General features: G+C 41.7%; 3 protein-coding genes across 7 annotated transcripts in view; 2 read left to right on the forward strand and 1 right to left on the reverse strand.

Moving 5' to 3' along the window:
• LOC106580396 (tropomyosin alpha-3 chain) overlaps positions 1 to 6,976 on the forward strand; it is a 26,440-nt gene extending 19,464 nt beyond the window's left edge. For all 4 annotated transcript variants that reach the window (XM_014161440.2, XM_014161431.2, XM_014161476.2 and 1 more), the window contains one exon: positions 5,506 to 6,976. In XM_014161440.2, coding sequence (XP_014016915.1) covers positions 5,506 to 5,588 — 83 coding nt within the window. In that variant the 3' untranslated portion in view covers positions 5,589 to 6,976. The remainder of the gene's footprint in view (positions 1 to 5,505) is intronic.
• On the reverse strand, positions 6,781 to 9,369 carry pmvk (phosphomevalonate kinase). The gene is made up of 5 exons (XM_014161489.2): positions 9,173 to 9,369; positions 9,007 to 9,070; positions 8,635 to 8,787; positions 8,267 to 8,396; positions 6,781 to 8,150 (listed from the first exon to the last, which is right to left on the reverse strand). Exons 1-5 carry the CDS (start codon positions 9,259 to 9,261, stop codon positions 8,002 to 8,004), a joined length of 585 nt encoding a protein of 194 aa, XP_014016964.1. The 5' UTR covers positions 9,262 to 9,369; the 3' UTR covers positions 6,781 to 8,001.
• Positions 9,370 to 9,834: 465 nt separating this feature from the next.
• On the forward strand, positions 9,835 to 22,161 carry LOC106580438 (2,4-dienoyl-CoA reductase [(3E)-enoyl-CoA-producing], mitochondrial-like). Of its 2 annotated transcripts, XM_014161522.2 has the most exons (11): positions 9,835 to 9,953; positions 10,862 to 11,017; positions 11,131 to 11,188; positions 11,313 to 11,399; positions 11,523 to 11,670; positions 13,349 to 13,448; positions 15,059 to 15,131; positions 15,281 to 15,427; positions 15,694 to 15,754; positions 16,023 to 16,148; positions 20,528 to 22,161. In XM_014161522.2, the coding sequence occupies exons 2-9, from the start codon at positions 10,935 to 10,937 to the stop codon at positions 15,700 to 15,702; spliced, it is 705 nt and encodes a 234-aa protein (XP_014016997.1). In that variant the 5' UTR covers positions 9,835 to 9,953; positions 10,862 to 10,934; the 3' UTR covers positions 15,703 to 15,754; positions 16,023 to 16,148; positions 20,528 to 22,161. The 2 variants fall into 2 exon arrangements, with proteins under 2 accessions (XP_014016997.1, XP_014016977.1); XM_014161502.2 differs by lacking the exon at positions 20,528 to 22,161 and having other exon boundaries at positions 16,023 to 16,357.
• Positions 22,162 to 22,974: the final 813 nt, after the last annotated feature.

Genomic DNA, 22,974 nt, shown 5'->3' on the forward strand with positions numbered 1-22,974 from the left:
CATCCTTGTTACTGAAGCGGAAAAGCCTGTAATAGTGACTAGTTCAGTGTTGGTAATCAAAATACAGTATCAGTACACACAGCATTGTCATTGTACAGCTAATGCTACAGTTAGCAGTTTGACAAGATGCCTAAAATTGACTATTCAATGCCATCAAAATGACATGCCTGTGGTTGCACAAAATGAGTCGAATGAGCAATGACTGTCATAATGCAAGATATTAACTTGGTAATTATTGACTTAAATCTACAGAATTCATTACACACCAAAACTAAATACACAACCTTTTATTACAGTCTTATGTTTGCTATCTTGACATAAATGCATTAGGGTTGGGATAATATTACCATAGCATAATTATAGCCCCCCAAAAATCGCAATCACAATATTCAATGGTGCAATTTTGTATAAAGGTACTGCTGAGATTTTTGCAACATTTTGGTTTTGAAATGAACACCAAAGAATTCGTTAAAAAAAAGAAGTTATTCTTAACATCTGCAGTTCCAACAATTAGTCACCCCACCACTGTTTTGGTGAAGGGTTGAGGCTGGGCCTCCCGAGTGGCGCAGGGGTCTAAGGCTAGAGATCCTGGTTCGAGTCCAGGCTCTGTTGCAGCGACTGGGAAACCCATGGGGCAGCGTACAATTGGCCCGGTGTCGTCTGGGTTAGGGGAGGGTTTGGCCGGGCCGGGATGTCCTTGTCCTATCGCGCTCTAGCGACTCCGGTGGCGGGCTGGGCGCATGCACGCTCGCCAGGTGTACGGTGTTTCCTCCGACACATTGGTGCGGCTGGCTTCCGGGTTAAGCGGGTATTGTGTCAAGAAGCAGTGCAGCTTGGCTGGGTTTGTGTTTTGGAGGGCTCATGACCTTCGCCTCTCCTGAGTCCATACGGGAGTTGCAGTGACGGGACAAGACTACCACTTGGATACCACGGAATTGGGGAGGAAAAAGGGGTAATAAAATGAAGGGATGAGGTTGGAGAGATGCAACCACTTTCAAAATCATAAGACCGAGCGATGGACGTCAGGACTGACCAGCCATGATATCAAAATCATAGTTTTAACCATGTTTTGAGGCTTTATAAGTGGTTACTTACAATTATTGTTTGTTAACACTGGAGTAAAACAAGCTTATTTTGGGTTATGAGGTACGCCAGCTATAGTACGCTCATAAGGCATTCATAAGTTATATTCTTCAAGAATCAATAGGTTTAGCCAAAGTCAAAAAAATGTATGTAGAAATCGCAGATTGACAGAATAAGCATTACTAACATTGCCATAAAGTCTTGGTATATCAATATCATCCACTCATTCAGCGATTCCATAAAGAAATCAGAACACCCACAACTAAAATAAAGTTGTGTATCAAATTTCCCTGAAAAGGCAGGTTACCTGCATTTCAGCAGAGATAAATGGTGTCTGATAAATATATAATAAAATGTATATTCGGGTACTCCCCCCCCCCCCCCCTTTTTGTAGACAATAAGTAAATTATTACCAAATGATTTGTTTCCATCCAAGGGAGAAAGACTGACAGCTTTGCGAACTCTTTGCATTCTCTCAACCAGCTTCACCTGGAATGATTTTCCAACTGTCTTGAAGGACTTCCCACATATGCTAAACACTTGTTGGCTGCTTTTCCTTCACTCTGCTGTCCAACTCATCCCAAACCATCTGAATTGGGTTGAGGTCGGTTGATTGTGGAGGCCAGGTCATCTGATGCAGCACTCCCATCAGTCTCCTTGGTCAAATAGCCCTTCCACAGCCTGGAGGTGTGTTGGGTCATTTGTTCTGTTGGGAAAACAAAGGATAGTCCCATTTAAGCTCAAACCAGATGGGGTGGCGCATCGCTGCAGAATGTGATAGCTGTGCTGGTTAAGTGTGCCTTGAATTCTAAATAAATCACTGACAGTGTCACTAGCAAAGCACCCCCACATCACACCACCTCCTCCATGCTTCACGGTGGAAACCACATATGTGCAGATCTGTTCAGCTACTCTACGTCTAACGAAGACATGGCGGTTGGAACCAAAAATAACATTTGGACTCATCAGACCAAAGGACAGATTTCCACCGGTCAAATGTCCATTGCTTGTTTGTTTTTTTTTTTTTGTTTGTTGGCCCAAGCAAGTCTTGGTGTCCTTTAGTAGTGGTTTCTTTGCAGCAATTTGACCATGAAGGCATGTTCCACGTAGTCTCCTCTGAACAGTTGCCGTGTCTGTTACTTGAACTACTTGAAGCATTTATTTGGGCTGCAATTTGAGGCTGTTAACTCTAATGAACTTATCCTCTGCAGCAGAGGTAACTCTGGGTCTTCCTTTCCTGTGACGGTCCTCATTAGAGCCAGTTTCATCATAGGGCTTGATGGTTTTTGCAACTGCACTTAAACTTTAAAAGTTCTTAATTTTCCACATTGACTGACCTTCCTGTCTTAAAGTAATGTTGGACTGTTGTTTCTCTTTGCTTATTTGAGCTGTTCTTGCCATAATATGAACTTGGTATTTTACAAAATAGGGCTATCTTCTGTATACCACAAATTATCTTTCAACAAGGCTAACCTGTTAGTTGAAACCCATTCCAGGTGACTACCTCATGAAGCTGGTTGAGAGAGCTTTGCACACTCTTGGCAGTAATCAAGGGAAAGGGTGGCTACTTTGAAGAATCTCAAATATAAAATATATTAACTTTGGTTACTACATGATTCCATGTGTTTAATAGTTTTGATGTCTTAACTACTATTCTACAGTGTAGGAAATAGAAAAATAAACCCTTGAATGAGTAGATGTGTCAACTTTTGACTGGTATGTATGTATGTATGTATGTATGTAGTCATTGTTTCCATCTAGTGCACCGTGACTGTGCTACTGCAAGTTAAAAAATATATAATTAGGTTGGCTACAAATTTAAGCGGAAGCTGGCTGAGTGAATACTTTGCTAGTATGCTTTTAAAAATATATTTCTTGTTCAAGCCAGCCAAGATTTCATGGAGTCTCTTTCCAGTTTAATAAAAAAATGTTTAGGCAACTTTGGCTAGTAAATTACCGACCTAACGTTGTGATGAATACCAAATAAAGCTACATGTTGAGAAACCTGGCGACGATAGCCATACTAGCATATCAACCAATATGCTGTGAATTAAAGTCATAAGTATAACACTTGCTGTCCCATGCAGGCAGTACAAAACCTGTTCATAGCAAGCAAAATAAAACCCCACTACTGTTGTACTTCCTTACTCTAGCACTTGGACTTGTTTCCTTACTAGCACTGACTTTTGTTGGCTGCTTTGAGGACCGTTTTTACTGACGTGGTTGTCTTACTTCACTACCTTAATTTGATTGGTCTGACTACTGTATTGCTTTCCTGTCTGGTCTACCCAAGAAAGCCATTGGTCAACTGCAAAACATACAGAATACTGCAGCACTGGTACTGACCAAGACCAGATGGAGAGCACACATTACCCCGGTTTTAAGGTTTCTGCACTGGCTGCCTGTGAGTTTTGGAATACATTTTAAGATTCTATTGGGTTTGTGTCAATCTGCGATTGTTCACCTCAATACATGTCAGACATGCTTTTTTAAGTTATGTACCCAGTAGGTCCCTCAGGTCATCTGGCCTTTTAACTATCCCAAAGCCTAGGACCAAGAGGCATGGAGAGGCAGCCTCTAGTTATTATGCCCCCAGCCTTTGGAATAGCCTGCCAGAGAACCTGAGGGGTGCTGAAACTGTGGACGTATCTAATATCTGTTGTGAAAATGCAGTACTGAGAGAGACTTGGTCTTTGTCATTTCTTCAAACAATCATCTTTATTTAATATTGATTAATTATTGCAATAATGAGACCGTCAGCCCACCAGTCTTGACTGACTGTTAGGCTGAGAGTCTAGCCTTTACAGATGATGCAGTTTTTTTATATAGCTGATACCAAGCTTGCTTAATCAGTCACTTCTAACCTTCCCATAAGCCACCTTGGTTATCTACACAGGACAGTCTTTAGTTTCCCAGATGCCAGGAAGATGAGACAATGAGGCATTGTTCTTAACTCTTCCAGGCTCTGTCTCTCGAGTCACACACACCACATCTTATCTATAGAATGCTAGCTTTTAGCTTTTTATCACCAACACAAATCAATTGTCAGCTTCAAACTAGCTCTAGTAGAACCCATGTACTCAACACCCAGACTAGCTGCAGGGTGTTAGTGTGGAGACCATAAAACAAAGCATTTACAGGACATATCTTACTGTTCGTTAGGTAAACAATTGTTACATAGCCAACAAATAAGGTGAATACATATCTTAAAACACATTTTTAGCTTAGCTTTCCTTAGGGTGCTTTTTAGTTGAGTTTGTCGTTTTTTAAAATCTTGTTATGTAGTAAATATTTCAGCTTTTATATATATTTTTTCTTCTGTATAGCACGTTGCATTCCATGTCTGAAATGTGCTGAAGTTTTGATTTTGAAGTTGAATGTAAGTCGCTCTGGATAAGGGTGTCTGCTAAAGGCCTAAATGTAGCTGACAGGTCAGACTTCTTTAATGAAATGTTCTAATGTTAGTAGATTATTTTTTTTTTAATTTGACTTATTTGACCTTTTAACTAAGCAAGTCAGTTAAGAACAAATTCTTATTTTCAATGACTGCCTAGGAACAGTGGGTTAACTGCCTTGTTCAGGGGCAGAACGACAGATTTGTACCTTGTCAGCTCGGGGATTCGAACTTGCAACCTTTAGGTTACTAGTCCAACGCTCTAACCACTAGGCTACGCTGCCGCCCCAGATCTCGTCATGCTACAAATTTCTGCCATGTTCTCGCTCTGTCAGAGCTAAATAAGGCCATGCAGTAGCTCGGGCTGTGTTTGTTTCAAGGTGACTTATACTGTAGTTTAAATAGGGAATTATTCTCTGGTGATACCAAACCTCCATAATGTATAGCATACAACATGGCTCTCTTTACTCTATGGAGACCTTGTGAATTATGAGCTATGGCATAGAATTTACCTTAGTCACCCTGGGTGTTGTTTTAGATTAAGGCTTACATATTTGGCTTGTCACTATATATATAGAGAAGTTGTTTTCAAATGTTATGGTTTGGTATAAGTTCCCCTTTTGAGGTACTGCTAGAATTACCAGGAAGCACTTTCTGATATCTGTTGACCCCTGGTATTAATGGGGATCTCCAACTTCAGTATCTGACCAGGTGCTATACTATCTTTTGGAGTTACAGAAATAGATGTCCTACTTCTTCTGTCAGCTACAGCTGAACTCATTCCTTGTTTAACATTGAGTTTTTATGTATGTGATTTATTGTTTTCAAAGTAGTCATGTACTGATTTGATGCCATCAGGTTTTGTCATGTGGATTGACATGGTTTTGCCCTTGGCGTTGCGCCACTATAGTGTAGTAGACCTCTTAAACTCAAACACCACTTTAACATCTCAATGCCTTGCTTCCTACGTCCTCATCTCACCACCAGGACGATCCTTATCATACATTCTTTCTTTGTGTGATTTACAGATGCGCTAGCCAACGCCAAGGAGGAGAATGTCAACATCCACGCCACCCTGGACAAGACCCTGGAGGACCTCAACAGCTTCTGAGTGGCTACTGGCCCCTCCACCACCACCTCTTACTGCTCCACCCCCTCACCTATGGCCCTGTCTCTCTGTCTGTGCTGGCTGACTGTTTAGCGTGGGGGTGGGCTGTTCATTGTTTTTTGGTGAAGGTAGCACTTCAGTCCACACCTAGCCAAATGTTTCTCTCCAGTAGACTAAAATGGCTGACCGCCTCTCCCACATTCCACCCCAGTATCTGCGGATGCTCTCCTGATGAGCATCCCCCTTTTACTTTTTTTTATAGCCTCTTCATAGCATTCTTTTAGTCTTAAAAGGGCAACATTTACTCAAGCACCCACATCTTAAGTGTCTCACAGGTTTCTAATATTCACATTCCAGCTTAGGTGTGTGATTTGTGTTTGAGGCCATTCCTATGATCTTTCTTTGGCTGTTTAGCCGTAAGCGTTTAAATACAATGAGGCTTTTCTCTCTCTTTCTGATAACAACCCTTGTTACGGGGATATTTGGTGTCCACTGGAACATATGAAGGTGGCGAGGGTAGTAACTCTTACCTACTTATGTCTCCCTTTGGAATGGGACCACCATTTGATCACAAACTCTCCCTCTGTTATCCCCATCTGAACCACTTGCCCTACCAACATATCGCCTCAACCTTGTCCCCCTCTAACCACTCACCTTCTGCTGGAACATCCTTACACAAGCACTGCTTTTCTACTGTGCCAATACCCAGAGGGTCCACAACTGTGCTATCTTTGTCAAGTATTTTGTGTTAATTTACAAGTATGGGCTGGGGGGGGTGACGTTTATTTCTTATAAGGGAGAAGTGTTTTGTTCAGTTGCATGACATTTGTATTTTTGTTTTTATCTGGAGTCATTTTCCAAAAAGGGCCATTGTTACTGTAAACTGAACGGTTTTTTTCCCAGTTAACTTCCCCCTTCAAGATCAGGAAATGTAATTGTGACTGAGTTGTAGGTCATTGAAGGGATATAAATGTCGTAAAGCTTCAGACAGAATTGAATGCAGATATTCTAGCCAATTGCAGCCTTAGTCCTCTAAACTAATTGTTATTTTTCCGATAAGATGATGTGGGGGAGGGGAGTGATCAGCCAATCACTACGCATTCCACTGCCAAAATGGAAGTATAGGGGCCAATGAATAGGGAGAAGGGACAGAAGGGTATTATCTAAACTTATCAGTATAGACTTTTTTTTTTTCTTTCTGCAAATGAAGTGAACTGCAAACCTTATAAAATTAAAGAAATAAAAAGTAAAGTATTGCATCAAGTTTAACTGGAAATTTTCACTTGACGCTAAGGGTGTAAACATTGTTACCAGTAATGTTTTCATTGTAATAATCATGACACACATGGACACAATTTAAAAATAATAAAGAACCATGATTTGTATTGACATTCCCAAATATATTTTTTATTTATTTTCTTCAGTTTGACACAACACTCCAATAAACTCTTAATTTAGAAATTGAGTGCTATGGAGTTGCTCTTTTAAAATGTGAACATTGATTCCCTCATGTCTACTTTAAAATATTTTACGAACTAACACTTACCCTGCTATTAGAACATTGATCATGTCTGTGTCTAGTACATTTAATTCTGTTGAATATGTAATGCAGTATTGTGCTAATTTTACCATGGGTCAGCGTATGTGCAGTTTTCAGGTGTCCAGTTAATCGTCTAGCTAGTTACAACTAAAACTCTACTTTCTAGTAGCCTATTTTACAATCTAAGACTATTTAAAAAAAAAAAAAACTAAATGGCACAATGACACTTTTATACAGGTACAGATTAAGTCATCTGCACATCAGGTCTTGATGACATTTGCCTCCTGAGTTGAGGACATCGCTAAGTACAGGTAAATGCCAAAATAAAGGAAACCCCAACATAGTGAATTAATAGGGCATTGAGCCACCAGAAAAGTTTCAATGCACCTTAGTGTTGAAGTTTATTGGATGAATGTGACAGTCACATCTCTTCTAGCCATGGTAGCCAAAATAATGGGCTACTGGGCATTTTTATACATCACCCTAAGCATGATGGGATGTTTTAATTGCTTAACTCCCAAACCACACCTGTGTGGAAGCACCAGCTTTCAATATACTTTGTATCCTTTATTTTCTCAAGTGTTTTATTTTGACAGTTACCTGTGTGTGATCCATGTAAATTGACATATCGGTCAGTGCTAATATACACACCGTACATGTTTGGGTGTTTGATCAGATTTGAATATTCTTGCCCTGCTACTTAGTTGATAGTACAGAACACAGAAATAATTACTACATATTCTCACTTTCTGCTGCTCCTCAGTGTAACAAAGATGTTCTAGGATTTTCACAGAAAATAGTGTAATGTATACCCAACTACACTTTCCAACAAGAGCTTTTAGCAAGTTCCTACAGCTGTGTAATGTCCCCTCCAATTCAGTCCTCTTTTGCTTTTTCTTTGGCTATTGAGAGCAGCCCAGTAGCAAGCTGCTCCTCCAGTTGTGATCCATCGCCCTCATTTTTGATTATCCAATCAAAATCCACTCCTTGGTCCAGCCCACATTCAGACTCTGCATCATCTATTCCTGCAGAGAGAGAGGGTGTGGTGTTGAATTGATTGTCATTGAAGAGGTATTGTATTTCTCTGAAAGTAAAGAACATTATTATACCACTAATTATGCTATCAGTGTAGGTATTGCACCTGTTGTGAACTCCCAGCCCCTCTCCCTCCGTGTCTCTTCTGAGGCCTCCACCCGAACACAGCGAGACTGACTAGGATACTCCCTCCAGAACCACTGCAGGTCGGACAGACGCCGCGTATCACTCACAATCTGGGGCACAATAGACAGAGAAAGTATAATGGTAGAGGAAAATACATGATGCTTCATCTGCGCATCAGGCAGTGCCTGATTTAGGTTCACCAACACTAAATATGCAGATGGTCAGTTTGTAATAGCAAGTAAGACCTGACTCAAAGACTTGCGTTTGACATAAATTGTACGTGGCGGGACTTGGCTTGTAGTGCGTTTCCCTATAACAGTGGATCAACTGAGAATTTTGTTATCTTACCCAGATAGGCTGCTGGGCTGCCTTGATGGCCACACGACAGAAGAACCCTGGGTCCTTCTCCCTCTGCTTCTCACCCCACTGGATCATGTCAGCACGGTACTTCTCCTTGTACTCACCTGCTCCCAACAGCTCATCAAAGTCCAATCCATGTTCCTGTAGGCATAGTGGGTAATATAAGGAGAGACAGTGGAAGTGTTCCTCCATTCACTAGTAGTGGGTATTGTAGACCCAACTGGGCATGCAGGTTTTGTTCCTGCCCAGCACTTAATGTCTGATCGATTATCTGAATTAGGTGTTGTATTAGCTGGAACACAAGTCTGCAGACCGAGGATCGACCAGGATGATGTAGCACAACTGTACACAAGTACTAACCTGTGCGTATTGCTGTTTAAGAGGCCCCGAGAGACGCAAGATACAGCATACATCTGGACCTAGTCTGATAGAAATTATACATAAACCACATTGTTAAACGAATATAACATGTGATAGAGTATTCAATTCGGCGATGATAGGTTTGAAAACAGTATGTCAATAGTACCTTTTGTGAATCAAATCCGTCACGTAATCTTTTCCAGATTTGCGTTTCCCGCTAAATAAAAGGATGAGTTTGGGTTCTACTGTCGCCATCGAAATAACGTTGCAGCAACCAATTTCTGTATTTTATTTTTCATACAGTGTCGCTAGCTTCGTGTACAAATTAACCGTACCACATGCATTATGGTTGGTTGGGCTACAGTAATATACACATAACAAGCGCCATTTAAATATAAAATGTGCTCATTTGATCGAATTTCTTAGAGAAAAATATATATTTCAATACTTTTACAATATTTATTTATTTATTTTAAGATGTAGTCATTCTTATAATTGATAAACTTTAAAAATATGGGCAAACGTTGGTTAAAAAAACTGTCATGCAAGGTTTACGGTAACATATCGTTATCATGTCATGGACCTTACCATTGACATGCGGATATAGGGGGATCATATGAAATATTAAATATTTAATGGTTTCTTTAATGACCACAACATCAAATTGAATACGTGAATACAAAATAATAGGGATATTGCACTGATATTGAAAGAAAAAGTATTATAAAATGATTATAAAATTATAAAATGACCCAAGACAGTCTGACTAAGATCATGGAACCACCTACTTTCTATTCAATAACCCTCTCCCCTTCTTTACCTTACGGAAATCAGGGAAAATGGTCAAATCAAATTTTGAAAACATGGCATCTACTTTACTGGGACTGGTGTCATCAATATCTAAAACTGATTTAACCTTGCCGTTGAAGAGTCTTGTCTACAGACGGGTAAACATTGCCACCGAGATGAATGCAATAACTACCAAATCACATTAAAAACTCTTATTTGTTGTGTAAGTTAGCTAGCTAGTTTAGCAGCAGGTTGTTGTTTGTTGGCTAGCTAGATGTGCTTCTATGGGAAAGCTGTGCAGCAGCTTACACATTATTTCCGATGTTGACAGACATGAGTGCATTCTGCAATATTTCTGGCATAGATATCTACATTTGTTCCAGTGTTCTGCTACAGATACATTGCTGAGAAGTGTAGGGACAGTTGACGATATGACCACTTTTGTGATGTTCATGCAAGAGCACATACTAAACCTGTGTAGGCAGCTTGCTGTGTGTTCTCACAGCCAGACATGTAACCATCTCAACCTTCCACCCAGTCCCCTCTCCACTGGGAATGTGATCACCCCCACTGTTGGAGGAGTAGAGTGCATCAGTGGTGTTTATCAATATAAGTAATTGCTCTTACTAATGCATTTGTTTGACAGGAAAGACAACTAGTTTTTAATTCAATGGCCTCTATGCTACTTGTAGATGTGCAAGTTCAAATATAGCACAAGTACAAGTTCTTATATAGTGCAGGAGAACAGCAAGCCTGGTTAAAAAACCCTCGATAAAGCAGCACCTCATGGCACAGCGCCTCTCCCCATGTGACTGAACAGTACTTGTGTGTATTTACTGACATGTATGTGTAACTGATAGATGCACACACACACACGTGTTAGTTTTTTTTGTAAGTATTTTTTTTTGTATGTAATGTCTTTTTCTTTATGTGTCGGACCCCAGTTGGCGTCTGCTAATGGGGATCCTAATGCATCAAATCAAAATCTGTGACTCACAACATCCCTTTTCAGCTGGTTCATTAATATACGTTTTTTTGTGTTATCCCATTTGCTCTCCTTAAACAGTTGTTCAGCACTGGGACCAGGGCATTGAGTGAGACTGGACCCCCCCCCCCCTTACAAAGACAAAGTGGCCTTTATGACAGGACGAGGAATCGGGTTGGGAAAAGGCATGACCACAACACTGTCAGCACTAGGGGCAGAGTGTGTCATCGCTAGTAGGTGAGTGGAAACTTGGTAGTCAGTCGGGCTATAAATCCCAACTTTAGGTCAACACTACTGCTGCTGCCTTGCTCTCAAATTAGAAAATCACACATTTTTCGTGTAATTTCTAGAAAACTGGAAGTTTTGAAAAAGACTGCAGAGGAAATTACAGCTCAGGCAGGAAATAAGGTACTACTACTACTGATCAGTTACCCACATTGAATGCATTCATTATCCAAGAGTTCTAGATACTGATAAATCACTACGATATCTGCTTTAAGTTGTGTTTAATACTTCAAGACTCTATCTGCAGGTCCATGCTGTGCAGTGGGATGTTAGAGACCCCAAGTCAATTGAAGCTGCTGTGGACCAACTGGTGGAGGTTGCTGGTCTCCCTGATGTACGTAGGTACAGATCAGAGACGGTTTTGTCTGAAAAGTGGTATGCTTCGCTGTTCTAGATGTACTGGTCAATAATACTCCATTTGCTTGGTAAATATCATCCTCCTCTCTCGTTCCTCTAGGTGGTGATCAACAACGCTGCAGGGAACTTCATCTCCCTGTCAGAGAAGCTGTCTGCCAACGCATGGAGGACCATCACAGACATTCTCCTGAATGGCACGGCCTTCATCACCCTGGAGCTGGGCAAGAGGCTGATACTGCCCGAGAAGGGTAAGCACCAGAGCTATCTGATGGAGCCCATAAGCACAGATCTAGGATCAGCTTTCCCGTCCCCATTTATTTGTGTTGTAATGTATTATGAGTGCTGCCACCAGGGGGCAGTAAAGATTCACCATTTGCCTACAACTCCTGAACATTTGATCCTTAGTAGTATAACAAGTGAGGATCAACCCAGAACATTGGTGTGGATGTAAGTGTAACATGAATCTCTGTTTTCTATTTAAGTGTGTAATATTGACAGTGATTGAGCCTCAATATGAAATGCTTGAGCACTTTTCCATTCACTCGGTCATAGTCCAGCATCACTCCCGTTATCCACTGCCCTTGTGCCCTAAGCTCCTATTGGCTTTGCGTGCATGCACCCTCTCATTCATTCTCGTCCTCTTTTTTTCTCCTCTCTCTGCTGTCCCTGGATAAAGGGCTAATGATATATAAGGGGAGGATAGGAGAAGCCTTGGCTCTAATGCATTGTTGTGCCTATTTATAATATGTGTGCGTGCGTGCGTGCGTGTGTGTGCGTGTGTGGATAAGCTTTATTATTCATTTGAATATCCCAGCCCTTCTCTATTACTGTGACTTTTCCATCTGCCCTCAACACTGCAATTAGGCAAATCACAATTAAGCAATTACCTTGGAGTACAAAGACAAAAACATGCCATCACACTAGGGGCACTATTCAATCTGAACTGATGTTTTTCCAAAACAGCCATTCTTCCAACATTGCAAGAAAGCATATTTGAATTGATTCCCAGGTGTCTGTTCTTCTTTCATACTATTAGGATTATTCTATTGCAGGGGTGCGCAAACTTTTTGGCTCAAGGGCCACATGGGGATTTTGAAATTCAACGGAGGGCTGAACATTTTTTATTTGATCGATTTGTTCGTCAAAATCAATTTGCGAGGCAAAAATAATAATTTTCCCTTCCCTGTTCTATCAGCTACATACATCTAAATGTGCTTTTATCTTAGTACAAGAAAGTTGCTTTGTCTTCTCACCTGGCAGTTTGGCTCCAGGCTTTGATGAAATAGTTTGTCTGTGAGACTATCTCCTTCCACTACCCCATGTCGTTTGTTTTATTGTTCTAGAAATAACTCTTGACTCGTGTTAAATCTATTGCGGTGTAATCTGGCCCACAACAGCCACCATGTTTTATGAAAGGGAAAGGGGGATAGGATACCTAGTCAGTTGTACAACTGAATGCATTCAACTGAAATGTGTCTTCCGCATTTAACCCAACCCCTCTGAATCAGAGAGGTGCGTTGGTCTACCATAATCATCATCCGCGTCTTCGGCGCCCGGGGAACAGTGGGTTAACTGCATTGCTCGGGGGCAGAACGACAGATTTTTACCTTGTCAGCCCAGGGATTCGATCTACAGTAGCAACCTTTCAGTTACTTGCCCTATGCGCTAACCACTAGGCTACCTACCGCCCCCTGAGCTTTAGTGTGCAGGATATAAAAGCCAATTGAAATGTACAATGACTAACCGCAGTTCTCAGGCTGACTTGTTCCTCCAATGACCTATGACAGTCTAATGAAGAGAAGAATGAATTGGTCTGAACTGGGATCAGTTGTAAATTAAAGGGATGTACATGATGACACATATTGCTGGGCATATACTGTACATATTTTTGTTTTTTTGTGGTATTTACACACATTGTGTTTGTAGGTGCTGCGTTTCTGGCCACCACCACCATCTACGCAGAGACCGGCTCTGGATTTGTGGTGCCCAGCGCGGCTGCTAAGTCAGGAGTGGAAACTCTGTGCACGTAAGTATTTCCAAAGAGGTTTTTGGTAGTGCCTATCATCGGTTTAGGACCCGTTTCCCTGTCCTAAACCAACCTGTAACCCCTATCACTAGTCTCCTTAACAGAGGCAGAATTGCACCCATCGCACGTAGACATCCACACTGGCCTCATTTGAAAAGATTTGGCTCTCTCACTTGTCAAACGCCTTATGAACACTAATGCATTTTTAAAGAGAAGCAGTCATTAGCATAACGAAGGTCCAGGAACATTAAATTAACATTAAAGTGTGTCTCTCTCTCTCCCGATCCCCCTCCAGTAGGATTTAGACAATAATGAAGACGGATGGGATGTGTGTGTGTGTACCTTGTTCGTTCACACACGTGTGAATCCGTTAGTGGGTGTGAGAACCCAATAAAATCCTGAATGGGACCGACACCTTTCATGTGAAGACAGGGATGCTCTTATCAAATGAAGAATACACCTTCATAATGAACCTCTGAGGGCTTTTACCGAAAGAAAGATCCCGCTCGATATTAGTCCGTATCAACCCCATTGAAAGAGTTAATGACACTAAAAGGTTTCCCCATAAACCCAGGGGACTGGGAATGATAAATGGGGGAGCTATTCGTGTCTCTCACAATCACGTCCCTTTTGTACCTTGATATGTTTGACGTCCTATACAAGTGACCTCAGTGTGTGTGTCTTTGTGTAAAACAGTGTGTGTGTGTGTTCCAGACTAGCTGTGATGCCATTTAAGTTTACGCTTGAATCCAAAATAAAGGAAACACTTGAGTAAATGAGGGATACAAAGTCTATTGAAAGCAGGTTGTTCCTGAGTTAATTAAGCAATTAACATCCCATCATGCTTAGGGGTCATGCATAAAAATGCCTGGTTGCCCAGTGACATTGAAAGAGGGGTCTCAAAGGAGCATATGGGGTTTAAAGGGGGTGTCAGTCACAGACGTGTAGTGGCATACTGGAGAGTTACCTATAGCTGGTCAGCCCATTCATGCAGTCTTTTTGTCCTGTGTGAATGAGCGCTATTATCTGATAAAGGACCCCCCATATGAAATCGCTCACACCAAAAAAGTGACCCCTCTATTTTGTGAAGGCAGCAGCAGCCAAATTTCATGCTCATTTATTGCGCCAGGCATCTCAGGGGAGAGCTAGCCTATTTTTAGATCCTATTCTTTCATTACAGTTTTTTGTGCGGAGGGTTTCAAGAAACTAGAGGGAATAAATCAATTCAACAAGCACCACCCTCGGCGCCTCTCGCTATAATGTTCCCAGAATGACATGGAATGACTAAAGCACTCCTGGCATCTACTTTTTGGCACCCCAGCTTTTTCTGTATGAATAGTCGAGATGTATTTTGTTTTTAGGTGCAGCTAGTTACCCTCCAATCATATTAGACTTAGACTGAAGGCCCCATTATGAGTGATTACCTATGAGAATATTTAGGAGGTAGTGCCTCACTCCTAGGCCCAAGTCTAAACTGATTCATTGAGCCTACACTAGACCCTCTTTATTAGTACATGCAGTAGTGGTAGTTCTTGATGTCTTTTTCTTCCTTTTTTCCTGTGTGTGTTATTGTATGTGCTTATGTAAACAAACTACTGTTTGTTTCTCAGGTCTCTGGCTGCGGTGTGGGGGAGGTACGGCTTGTGGTTTAATGTCATTCAGCCAGGACCAATCAGAACCAAGGTAACAGACACAACTATGGCATGAAACTTTACAAATATACTGTGTGGACGTTTACACTTTTTATTTATTTAAATCTTTCCCTTTCTAGTCTTATCTTGGCTTGTGAATGTGTAACTAGCTATGTTTTGTGACCTCTTCTCTTTGTGTAGGGGGCCTTCAGTCGTCTCGATCCCACGGGCATGTTTGAGAAGGCCATGATCGGCAGGATACCCGTGGGCGGGCTGGGCACGCCCGGAGAGATTGCCAACCTGGCAGCCTACCTGTGCAGTGACTATGCCTGCTGGGTGTCTGGAGCGGTAAGAGAATGTGTGTCTGTCTGTCTTGATAAGCGAAGCAGGCAGTGGAGACCAATCACTATGTTAGCTGAATGCCTGCCTTGCAGAATGGGTATCTGGAAATTGCAGATGGCAGTAAGTCCTTCACTGTAAATGACATTCAAAGTGCACTAGGATTAACCAATGCAGGTATAGGGATGGACTATGGCTAAGGGAAAAATGATGACTCAACATTCACATAAATCGTGTTCTTCTCTTTAGTTGTGCCCATTCTCTTCTATTTGCAGATCTTTTGAATGGAGGTTGGAGATTGTCTCCATGGCAGGAGAATTCAATGATCTGAGGAGGGTATGTGCTGGAACTAACTTAACAAACCCTGTTATACTGTCAGGACCGGAACTTTAACACTAAAAAGTCATATGAACATAGAATGATAATTTGAAGGCATTGCTACCTTTTGCATAATCTCTGTTCTGTTATGCGACTAGCTATTGATTCAGTAACAAGATTGCAAGTGAGCTGTTGCGGAAATTGGCCTCATTTTATGACAGATGTTAGTTTATGGATATGTGGGTCAGGTTGTGCTAGTTTTATCTTGCTGTGTTGTATGTGTCAGGTCACTGAGGAGCAGTGGGCTATGATGGAGACCATGATCAGCGGCACCAAGGGATCCTAAGAAGTCAAGATGGGAACATGATACTCTCTACCACTGTTAATGCTCCAGGGAAACACAGACACACAGGTACTGTACACACAGATAATCTTTCCCACTGTTTCTGACCTACAGTTGAAGTCGGAAGTTTACGTACACTTAGGTTGGAGTCATTAAAACTCGTTTTTCAACCACTCCACAAATTTCTTGTTAACCAACTATAGTTTTGGCAAGTCGGTTAGGACATCTAGTCATTTTTCCAACAATTGTTTACAGACAGATTATTTCACTTATAATTCACTGTATCACAATTCCAATGGGTCAGAAGTTTACATACACTAAGTTGACTGGGCTTTTAAACAGCTTGGAAAATTCCAGAAAATGATGTCATGGCTTTAGAAGCTTCTGATAGGCTAATTGACATAATTTGAGGCAATTGGAGGTGTACCTGTGGATGTATTTCAAGAACTACCTTCAAACTCAGTGCCTCTTTGCTTGACATCGAAAATCAAAAGGAATCAGCCTTGTGAAGATGCTGGAGGAAACGGGTACAAAAGTATCTACATCCACAGTAAAACGAGTCCTATATCGACATAACCTGAAAGGCCGCTCAGCAAGGAAGAAGCCACTGCTCCAAAACAGACATAAAAAAGCCAGACTACAGTTTGCAACTGCACATGGGGACAAAGACCGTACTTTTTGAGAAATGTCCTCTGGTCTGATGAAACAAAAATAGAACTGTTTGGCCATAATGACCATCGTTATGTTTGGAGGAAAAAGGGGGAGGCTTGCAAGACTAAGAACACCATCCCAACCGTGAAGCACGGGGGTGGTAGCATCATGTTGTGGGGGTGCTTTGCTGCAGGAGGGTCTGGTGCACTTCACAAGATAGATGGCATCATGAGGAAAGAAAATTATGTGGATATATTGAAACAACATCTCAAGACATCAGTCAGGAAGTTAAAGTTTGGTCGCAAATGGGTCTTCCAAATGGACAGTGACCCCAAGGATACTTCCAAAGTTGTGGCAAAATGGCGTAAGGACAACAAAGTCAAGGTATTGGAGTGGCCATCACAAAGCCCTGACCTCAATCCTATAGAAAATTTGTGGGCAGAACTGAAAAAGCGTGTGCGAGCAAGGAGGCCTACAAACCTGACTCAGTTACACCAGCTCTGTCAGGAGGAATGGGTCAAAATTCACCCAATTTATTGTGGGAAGCTTGTGGAAGGCTACCCGAAACGTTTGACCCAAGTTAAACAATTTAAAATGCAATGCTATCAAATACTAATTGAGTGTATGTAAACTTCTGATCCACTGGGAATGTGATGAAAGAAATAAAAGCTGAAATAAATCATTCTACTATTATTCTGATTTTTCACATTCTTAAAATAAAGTGGTGATCCTAACTGACCTAAGACAGGGAATTTTTACTTGGATTAAATGTCAGGAATTGTGAAAAACTGAGTTTAAATGTATTTGGCTAAGGTGTATCTAAACTTCCGTCTTCAACTGTAGAACAGAGATTACACCATATCAGGGAATATGACTACAGGATCGACTCACACACACAGCCTTCTCTGCAAACAAACACTCACACACTCTCACTTAACCTCAAGCCTTATGTCTCAATGCCTAATGGACAAATCGACAGGATGGGGACATTAGGACAGCATTTGAAGAGAAAATGGCTTCATCAGGAGGCCAACTATTTAGACGAGGTTTGAGAGAGAGACCTCATAACCTTTTTGTTCTCACTCTGAGATTCTACAGTCATGGCCAAAAGTTTTGAGAATGACACACATATTAATTTTCACAAAGTCTGCAGCCTCAGTGTCTTTAGATATTTTTGTCAGATGTTACTATGCAATACTGAAGTATAATTACAAGCATTTCATAAGTGTCAAAGGCTTTTATTGACAATTACATGAAGTTGATGCAAAGAGTCAATATTTGCAGTGTTGACCCTTCTTTTCAAGACCTCTGCAATCCGCCCTGGCATGCTGTCAATTAACTTCTGGGCCACATCCTGACTGATGGCAGCCCATTCTTGCATAATCAATGCTTGGAGTTTGTCAGAATTTGTGGGTTTTTGTTTGTCCACCCGCTTCTTGAGGATTGACCACTGAATGGGATTAAGGTCTAGGGGAGTTTCCTGGCCATGGACCCAAAATATCTATGTTTTGTTCCCTGAGCCACTTAGTTATCACATTTGGCTTATGGCAAGGTGCTCCATCATGCTGGAAAAGGCATTGTTCATCACCAAACTGTTCCTGGATGGTTGGGAGAAGTTGTTCTCGGAGGATGTGTTGAACCATTCTTTATTCATGGCTGAGTTCTTAGGCAAAATTGTGAGTGAGCCCACTCCCTTGGCTGAGAAGTAACCCCACACATGAATGGTCTCAGGATGCTTTACTGTTGGCATGACACAGGACTGATGGTAGCGCTCACTTTGTCTTCTCCGGACAAGCTCTTTTCCGGATGCCCCAAAAAATCGGAAAGGGGATTCATCAGAGAAAATGACTTCACCCCAGTCCTCAGCAGTCCAATCCCTGTACTTTTTGCAGAATATCAGTCTGTCCCTGATGTTTTTCCTGGAGAGAAGTGGCTTCCTTGCTGCCCTTCTTGACACCAGGCCATCCTCAAAGTCTTCGCCTCACTGTGCTTGCAGATGCACTCACACCTGCCTGCTGCCATTCCTGAGCAAGCTCTGTACTGGTGGTGCTCTGATCCCGCAGCTGAATCAACTTTAGGAGACGGTCCTGGCGCTTGCTGGACTTTCTTGGGCGCCCTGAAGCCTTCTTCACAACAATTGAACCTCTCTCCTTGAAGTTCTTGATGATCCGATAAATCGTTGATTTACGTGCAATCTTACTGGCAGCAATATCCTTGCCTGTGAAGCCCTTTTTGTGCAAAGCAATGATGACGGCACGTGTTTCCGTGCAGGTAACCATGGTTGACAGAGGAAGAACAATGATTCCAAGCACCACCCTCCTTTTGAAGCTTCCAGTCTGTTATTCGAATTCAATCAGCATGACAGAATGATCTCCAGCCTTGTCCTCGTCAACACTCACACCTGTGTTAACGAGAGAATCACTGACATGATGTCAGCTGGTCCTTTTGTGGCAGGGCTGAAATGCAGTGTAAATGTTTTTTGGGGATTCAGTTCATTTGCATGGCAAAAAGGCACTTTGCAATTCATCTGATCACTCTTCATAACATTCTGGAGAATATGCAAATTGCCATCATACAAACTGAGGCAGCAGAATTTGTGAAAATTAATATTTGTGTCATTCTCAAAACTTTTGGCCACGACTGTACTGGCTACAGCACTCCCTGGATGAAACTGGCTTCTCATTGGTTGAAAAACTTGTCCGTTCCTACGATTGACTTGGTATTTTACCAGTAACGTTTATCATTTGTTTTTACAATGATGCCTTGAAAAGAGTGAATTCTATTCTTTAAAAAAAACATGTTTCAATGGCCTATCTAAGTTGACCTCCAGTAATGCTATTCAATGCTGTTAAGTGATTGTCTTGTGCTCTGTGTGTACAATACGTGAGCTTTACATGGATTTGTCTGTATGGAGTATGTTGAATAAAAGACAGGAGACATTTTATATCTCTCTGACGCATTCTTATAAAATTCTCCGCCACCTAATGTGACAGAGCGTTAGATGGATTGACACTATTCATTCCCTCCCAAGCTGCTCTATCATTATTTTAGTTACTCTGACAAATCAATAGTCTAAACGCTGACATAGGCTTGTATGGATCTAATACACTGCTAAGCTGTTATAAATACATCATCGAAATAAGATGTTCTTGGTCAGAAGTGGGATTTGTAGCAAGTTGAAAAGCTTGTCGAATGCATAATCATTGATGAACCGTTTAAATTCTTCGTAAAATGTGTTTTAATATGCTTTGAAGTAATCACTGATGTGCCAAGGCTTCATTGGTGAAAGTAAAAGGATGGAAACAGCCTTCACGCATCCAATCACATACCGATTGGTTACCTCAAGGAAGGACGTGATGCATTTTGACAACCTTGGAATTGGGCCTAAGCCTTTAATCGGTGCACCATACGTGACGCTAAATGAAAATGTCGCCAAACGTGAAGAAGCCCGTGTCTCATTGTCAGGCATAGCGGGGAACTGTCTTACTGTGATGTGTAGGCATTGTGCCAGTGAGATACTCTACTCTACACCCCACTCCCTCCCATCTCTATTGGTATTGTGCAAGTCACACTACTGTTATCTTTCATACTCTCCATTTCCTCCCTGTTCTACTTCCCCCTCCTTCTTTACCTCCTTTAACTCTTTCCCTTTCATTCCTCTTCCCCCTGTCTGTCTGAACCCCCCACTCGCCCTTACATTTTCTATTTTATTTTCCTCCCTTCCTCTATTCAAAGCCTTCTCTTACAGTTGGAGCGTGGTGGATTGTCAGGTCATATTTTCTCTGTTCCGCCACCAGACCTTGTCCTCCCCCACTGAACAGAGGGTGCTTGACTGTGTCTGATGCCATAGGACAAGCACCAAACAACCACAACGGAGGAAACGTCCATTCAATCCAACACAAAGCACCAGTTCACTGACCCTCCTGCTAAAGCTGTGTGTATGTGTCTCACAGTGTTGGAATATCTCCAGGATAAACACTATTACTCTGATTGTGGTGTCAGCAACACGTAGCTGAGAAAATGAAATGTGGTGGGGTTTTATTTACCTATCCTATGAGGTTTGTAGAAATGTCCAATTGAAAAAAACTACAATTTAATTGGGTTATTCCTATGTCATCTTTAATTGTGTTGAACCATTGTCCAATTTGTTTGTAGAATCTCCATTGACCATGCTTTTAAGGTCAGGGGTATGCCTGTTCTGTGTCGAGGGGAAACAGGCATCAATGTATAGAGTGGAACAGTACCTTGCTTTGATTAAGTACAATTAGCTCTCCCATAATGCAGCGTGTTCCCCTCTTCCTACTTCATACCCCTACCCTTTCGCGTCCCAGAGGTCCATTAGGCACAAACACACAGACACACACTTCACACCTGCTACATTTAACCTTTATTTAACTAGGCAAGAACATACTGCAGCTCAACTCAGATAAGCCATCGCTATACATTCACTAACTCAGAGAGAGATGCCAGCAGCTGCCCAATTAGGAGATAAAATCATCCTGCTGTCTAAACTCTCTCTGCATAGTGGATGGGGGACAGAGCACTGAGCAATGCCTCTACACTCAATGCTGTCTGTCATAAAGCAGCTGTTAACTTTTGACCTTCAAGTGCTCCTATGCCTACCGAAAGCTCCTGTCCTGGAACCAGACTTTCTGCATTCATCAACTCTGCATTGTTGCAACGACAAGTTGGCCAAATCAGAAACAGATTGGCACACAGGTTAATGAAGTTCCACATGAAGTGTCCTCACCTCCTCCTGTAAGCACATCCCTCCAGTGCTGTTCAACCTCCACTGGCTCCCAATATGCTAACGAGTTGACTTTAAAATCCTGGTTCACATCTACCAAGCTAGCCACAACTCTGGAGCCAGGTACCTGTCTGACCTCATTCTACCCCACACACAATCTTCACTCCTCCAGGTCCATCTCCATTCAGCATCCCCACTGCAGACAAACATTTATGGGTGACAGGGTCTTTCAGTTTTGCGGCTCCTCGACTGTGGAACTTCCAGTCAATATCAGGGCTGTAGAGTCTCTGGCTTCGTTTAAGGCCCAGCTTTATTGTGCTGTTCAGAATAGCTTTCAAATACCTATGTTAATTCTGTTCTCCTGTCCACCAGATCTGACGACACCTGTATATAGCTTATAATATATATATATATATATATATATATATATATATACACATACATACATACATACATACATACACACTGAGTATACCAAACATTAGGAACACCTTCCTAATATTAAGTTGCAACTTGCACCCCTCTCTTTAACCATGAGAACAGCCTCATTTGTCGGGGAATGAACTCTACAAGGTATGCTGGCCCATGTTGACTCCAATGCTTCCCACAGTTGTGTCAAGTAGGCTGGATGTCCATTGGGTGGTGGACCATTCTTGATACACATATAACTGTTGAGCGTGAAAAATCCAGCAGCGTTGCAGTTATTGACACAAACTGGTGCGCCTGGCACCTACTAACATACCCTGTTCAAAGGCACTTAAATCTTTTGTCTTGCCCATTCTCCCTCTGAATGGCACACATACACAATCCATGTCTCGAGGATTAAAAATCCTTCTTTAACCTGTCTTCTCCCTTCATCTACACTGATTGAAGTGGATTTAACAAGTGACATCAATAAGGGATCATAGCTTTCCCCTGGACTCATCTGGTCAATCTATGTCATGGAAAGAGTTTGGAAATGTTTATCTCACTGGTCATTCCCAAAGCCAATTCATCTTTCGGCCACCTTTCCTTCCAGTTCTCTGTTGCCAATGACTGGAACGAACTGCAAAAATCACTGAAGCTGGAGACTCATATCTCCCTCACTAGCTTTAAGCACCAGCTGTCAGAGCAGCTCACGAATCACTGCACCCGTACATAGCCCATCTGTAAACAGCCCATCCAACTACCTCATCCCCATACTGTATTTATCTTGCTCCTTTGCACCCCAGTATCTCTACTTGCACATTCATCTTCTGCACATCTACCATTCCAGTGTTTAATTGTTATATTGTAATTACTTCGCCACCATGGCCTATTTATTGCCTTAACTCCCTTATCTTACCTCATTTGCACTCAGTATATATAGACTTTAAAAAAATAATTATACTGTATTATTGACTGTATGTTTTGTTTATTCCATGTGTAACTCTATGTTGTTGTATATGTCGAACTGCTATGCTTCATCTTGGCCAGGTCGCCGTTGCAAATGAGAACTTGTTCTCAACTAGCCTACCT

The sequence above is a fragment of the Salmo salar genome, chromosome ssa02 (assembly GCF_905237065.1).
Source record: "Salmo salar chromosome ssa02, Ssal_v3.1, whole genome shotgun sequence".
Lineage (NCBI taxonomy): Eukaryota > Metazoa > Chordata > Actinopteri > Salmoniformes > Salmonidae > Salmo > Salmo salar.